The sequence below is a fragment of the Curcuma longa genome, chromosome 15, assembly GCF_044706935.1.
Source record: "Curcuma longa cultivar G26 ecotype Majalengka, Jawa Barat chromosome 15, ITB_CL_G26_1.1, whole genome shotgun sequence".
In the NCBI taxonomy this organism is placed as follows: Eukaryota; Viridiplantae; Streptophyta; class Magnoliopsida; order Zingiberales; family Zingiberaceae; genus Curcuma; species Curcuma longa.
In genome coordinates this window covers 10608228-10613784 of record NC_133875.1, presented here as the reverse complement: position 1 = coordinate 10613784, position 5557 = coordinate 10608228, and the positions used below count along the sequence as shown (strand labels likewise).

The window sequence follows — 5557 nt, the reverse complement described above, 5'->3', positions numbered from 1 at the left end:
AAGTCGCTCGTTCGGCCTCCTCGATGCCGAATCACCCTTTCGGCCTCCTCGATGCCGAATCACCCGTTTGGCCTCCTCGATGCCGAATCGCCCATTCGGCCTCCTCGATGCCGAATCACCCGTTCGGCCTCCTCGTTGTCGAATCGCCCATTCGGTCCACGTGGTGGCCGAATCGTCCATTTGACCTCTCCCCTTCTTCCATTCGGATAACACCCCCATTCGGCTATAACGCTGAATGGGGACAGGCAGCGCCCAGATCGCCGCGATGGCCTCTACCCTCACCTTACATATCTCTTATCGAGCCGAACTGATGAAGCACCCTACAATGCCCTAGCATATCCCATCATTACTTCTGACAAGCCCACGCCCCCATTTATTACCGCCACCCCTTTGACACCTACGTGGGTCATGACAAGATGGTTTCTCACTGGCGATGGGATATTCCTTAAATGATGACGTGACAGACATATACGCTCATCTCCCCTTAAAACGACCACTCTCTTCTAAACAGGTAACTTCTTCAACTTCTACTCCCTTTTACACTCAAGCTCTGGCTCTACCTTTCATCTTCTTCCTCCTCTCCCTGTTTCTAACTTGAGCGTCGGAGTGGTCGCGCCAGGGCATACCCCCTGGCCTTCCTACTTACGCTTGTTGTGTTCGCAGGTCTGAAAAATCCTGAAGCCCCCCATCGCTCTCAGCTCACCCTCCTATTCCACCCCTACGGCGAGGAAGGTCTGGTGACGTGTCCAGACGCACTTCTCAACCGGAACATGAACGAAAACATGGAAAATCGAAGTATGATCGGAAACCGGACCAAGCCGGAGCCGCCTAAACAGGTTCGGGTGACCAGACCCAAGTTGGTATGATAGACCAGAATATTCCGTGCAACTTGACACTTGTAAGAGTGATCAATTGGATAATGATCGATTCTCCACCGGGGTGCTTCTCACAAATAATCAGGTCGGACACTAGTTTGGATGCAAGAAGACTTTATGTTAAGGTAACCTTATTTCCCCTTATTTGTTTATCTTATTAACCAATATTTTACATTGGATATTGAACACAAGCTAACCTCTTTATTAAGAAATGGGTATGCATAATTTGATCGATCTAATATAAAACTTCAAAAAGATGTCTTCTCACTAAAAATAAAAAATAAAGAAAAAATATGGCTCTTAATTCTGACAATATTAATCCCTACTTAGGTTGGAAGAGTTTGAGCGAGTCTTGTGGCGATCGAGAAGATGAAGTTGCTCCGCACGTTATGATCGCCTATGTTTTCTCCCGTGCTCCCGTATTTCTCCATGCAAAATCTAAATCCCTTCCTTCCCCTCGCTCGCCAACTTCCTGCATTAGCTACTTCGATTCGATCGCTTCTTCTTCCTCCAGCAGCAATTCAACAACATGTCTTTTAGTGGAACCCAGGACAAATGCAAGGAATGCGAGAAGACTGTCCACTTCATCGATCTCTTGACCGCCGACGGCGTTACTTATCACAAAGCCTGCTTCAAATGCAGTCACTGCAAGGGCACTCTCTCGGTACCTACCTACCTACCTTCCTGTTTATTTGCGCATGCATTCAGACCCATCACAGTGTATTCAATTCGATCGTCAGATGTGCAACTACTCTTCCATGGACGGCGTCCTCTACTGCAAGCCTCACTTTGAGCAGCTCTTCAAGGAAACAGGGACCTTCACCAAAAAGTTCCCAGCAGGTACAGCAGCATCCATATTTATATGAGGTTTGTTACCCTGTGGTCCGCCTTGTACGCTCCTGTGCGCTCCCACCCGACCCAGCCCTGCTCCGGCCATCGCCGGCCGCCGCCATTATGCCCGATGGATACGCACCTCGCCGGCGCACAGCCTGACGCCGGATTCCGGCCGGAAAGTGATTGAAATCCGACGAATTCGGCCGGAATTGGCCGCTCGGCACTGGCAGCCGATTCCGGCCAAATCGCGGTCGATTTCCGGCGGTCCTTCCTCGGCCGGTCTTGGCCGGATAGTGGCCGGAAACCGGCCGCGATTCGGTCGCCGGTGCTGAGCGGCCGATTCCGGCCAAATCGTGGCCGGAATTTGGTCGGAAATCGGCCGCGATTTGGCCGGAATCGGCTGCCAGTGTCGAGCGGTCAATTCCGGCCGAATTCATCAGATTCAGGCCACTTTCCGGCCAGAATCCGGCGCCGGGCTGTGCGCCGGCGAGGTGCGTGTCCATCGGGCGTGATGCGGCGGCCGACGGTGGCCGAACGGCGATGCGGCAACGGCTGAAGCAGGGCTAGATCGGAGGAGTGCGCACGGATCGCGCACGATACGGGCGCAACGTAGCAAATTCGTTATCATCTATCACATTAATATATGCTAATGGATGGTTGGTTTGCATTGTATATGTATTGTAAACGCAGGTGCAAAGTCGAGCGAACAGGTAAAATCTTCACACATCTTTAAATTGTGGCATACGATCTGAAATTACACCCTAATTTATTGATTAATTAGCAGGCTAAGGCACCACCAAGCAAGATCTCTTCCGCATTCTCTGGAACCCAAGACAAATGCGCAGCCTGCAAGAAGACAGCGTACCCCTTGGAAAAGGTTAATTTTCATTCTTTTTTTGTTTCTTTTCGTATGAAATTAATGAATATATAGAGAGAATTCGTTTGATCGATCCTTTTTGATTGTATGCGTGCAGCTGACGATGGAAGGGGAGTCGTACCACAAGACGTGCTTCAAGTGCTCAGTGGGCGGCTGCGTGCTGACGCCTTCTTCCTACGCTGCGCTGGATGGCATCCTCTACTGTAAGCACCACTTCGCGCAGTTGTTCATGGAGAAGGGAAGCTACAACCACGTCATCCAGGCGGCCATCGAGAAGCAGAATACCAACGACGCCTCGGCCGGCCAAGCTGACGAGGATTCCGGCGAGGCCGAGCATGAGGAGCAGGCGCGGGAGCAGGAGGGGCAAATATAATTAATTCGATCCAAATTAAGATCCTGCAACGCAAATACATGATGATGATATATATATTTTTGGCTTTAATTAGTATAATTACATTTACAATCCAGGCAAGAGATGGGCTATCAGGTGAATCTAAATTTTTACTGTAAACTATATATATATATATATATATATTTTCGATGGACAGTGTCATTTTTGTTTGCTCGGGCTTCTCCTTTCCCAAAAAGACAATTTCATCTCGTGTAGATCTTGAAATCTGACAATCTAAGAAGAGGGAGATCACTCTGACACTTAAGTCAGTGTCCTTGAAATGAAAAGTTAGTATCTTGTAAAGATGTGAGATCTAGAAGCAAAGGAAAATATTTGAAAAGAAGAAATAGAAGAAGAAAAAAATTTAATGGAAAGGAGTCGTCTTTGTTTGCGAGAAGAAAATCATACCTGTGACCTACTTTCTTTGGAGCTTATAATGCTATCAAAAAAGATCTCCACATTAACCTATTGTCTTCTGTAGTCATCATTGTGAGCACTCATATAAGGGGACCAGATTTGATAACGATTAGAAGTCCCTTCAATTGCAAAGTGTCACTTGTTCATCTGTCAGTAATTAGGAAATCAGATTCAACAACCGTTATTTATCTTTTCATTCATGATTTGTCACGTACATGCTCCTCGGCGATTAGGGTATTAACTTCCTCTAGTGCTAAAACTACGTCTCCACATGGTTTGTTGGAATCAGACACTTGGTGCTCGGGCATTTGACCTGGACCTGGATATTTTGAATTTTAAGCATAGTGCTCGAGCACTAAATTTGGTGCTCGGGCTTTATAGTTTGGTGCTCGAGCTGCTAGCCTAGTACTCGATCATTGAACTTGGTTCTTGCCATACAGTCATGACAGGCCATACGACCTGGTCGTGTCACCCAACATAGTCGAGGCGCGTGTGGCGGCGCCTCCCATGTTTTTAGGATTTCTGTTAAATTTTGTTAGACACCCTAACTTTTAAGAATATTCTATTAGGATTTCCTTATTTTTTAGAAAACCTTGTCAAAGTTCTAAAGTTATAAATAGGAGCAAAGGGTGGCGATTTAAGAGACATCAAGTGATCACCGAGATCGAATGATCGACGAGATCAGGGGATCTCCCGATCCCGTGACAGGGAATCAAGGAGGAGGCCATATCGAAGACAAGGAGTTATGATGCCGATAGCCGATATTTCTGAGTAGTTTTTTTATCCTAGGATTAGGGAGTAGCCCAATGTTAAATTGACAATTATGATTTCTATCTTTTATCTATGACGTGTTAGATTTTTGATTTAATCTAATATGCTTCATGTATTCGCATATTATTTGCATGATTAAAATTTAAGGTAGCGTTTCCTATGAGAATGATCAAGGGTGAACCTTGATCTTGTATCTAGCTTTTAAGCATACATTGTAATTGATAGAGATTAGTGGAAGGACTTAATAATGAACTTTAATCTTGTATCTATAGATTGAACTTGAGGGTTTGCCTGCGAAAGTAGTTCAAACTCTCTTAAGGCTTACACCAAGTGTCATAAAGCGTAAAGGATTTGTCCTAATTCGGCCTCACGAAGTAAGGGACAACAGTTTAGGGGATTGTGGGGCATTATGACAGGAGCCTCTCTGAGAAAGTGGTCTCTCTAGTACGGCTACCACGAAAGTAGGAATCGCATTTGGACAGACACATCATCAGTTTTCTTTCTTTTCTTCTTCCCATAGACACGTTGATTAATTTAAGACAACCCCCTTCGAGCAAATCTAGCATTGGGGTAAGAGAAAGAATCACAGCCAAATTGTCAACAATTCATCGTGGTAAAATCAAAATCCTAGGATTGTCTCAAGATTCGATTTTCCCATCACTTTTCATTTAGTTTCCTTAATTTTACTTAGTTACTTTGCACAACAAATTCTCTCATTTGATTCGTCTAGATAGCCTACTTTGCACATAAACTAGTACTCAGCACCACAATTCCAGAGGACAATAATTTATTATTGGACGATACCGTGCACTTGCAGTAAGCGCATATCATCAACCTTGACCTACTTGATGTTTTCTCTTAACAACCCCCTGTTAGACTTTTCATATCAACCAATGTCAAGATTCAATCTCTTGACTTACTTTACACACCATCTCCAATCATCAAACACATTGCTCAAACATCAAACTCAAATTCATACCATAATCAACCTTGACTAAGAACCGATAGCACTAACAAAATTCTAAATGTGGAAGTGTCGGATGGAGGAATTTTTTTCATACAGATTTTGATTCAATGCTAACTATGAAATATGACTTTGAGATGCCTAGAAACATAGAGATAATCTAAATGATTACCAATGGACTAGCATGAAGAAGAATACATAGCCAACAATAAAGTTGAGTACCACATCCTGAGTATATTACCCACATACAAGATTAATCAGATTAGAATCTATCATTCTGTCAATGACTTGTGAGACAAATTGGTGAAGCTATATGAAGGCACCACGGAGGCAAAGTTAGCAAAACAAGATCTTATGAGAAGTCAAATCAACAATCTGAAATTAGATAAAGGAGAGTAGGTAGCAAAGCTCCATATACCATGTTAAAA

The 5557-nt window shown here is 44.5% G+C and overlaps 1 protein-coding gene across 1 annotated transcript; it reads left to right on the top strand.

Annotated features, from left to right (window-relative positions):
• The first annotated feature begins 1404 nt into the window (after positions 1-1404).
• Positions 1405-2959, top strand: LOC141845971 (LIM domain-containing protein PLIM2b-like). The gene is made up of 5 exons (XM_074733953.1): positions 1405-1539; positions 1616-1715; positions 2400-2419; positions 2494-2586; positions 2684-2959. Exons 1-5 carry the CDS (start codon positions 1405-1407, stop codon positions 2957-2959), a joined length of 624 nt encoding a protein of 207 aa, XP_074590054.1.
• Positions 2960-5557: the final 2598 nt, after the last annotated feature.

Coding starts and splice junctions, on each gene's coding strand:
- LOC141845971 (XM_074733953.1), top strand. CDS start 1,405: ATGTCTTTTAGTGGAACCCAGGACAAATGCAAGGAATGCGAGAAGACT. Junction 1,540..1,615: donor ACTGCAAGGGCACTCTCTCG/GTACCTACCTAC, acceptor TTCGATCGTCAG/ATGTGCAACTACTCTTCCAT. Junction 2,587..2,683: donor CAGCGTACCCCTTGGAAAAG/GTTAATTTTCAT, acceptor GTATGCGTGCAG/CTGACGATGGAAGGGGAGTC.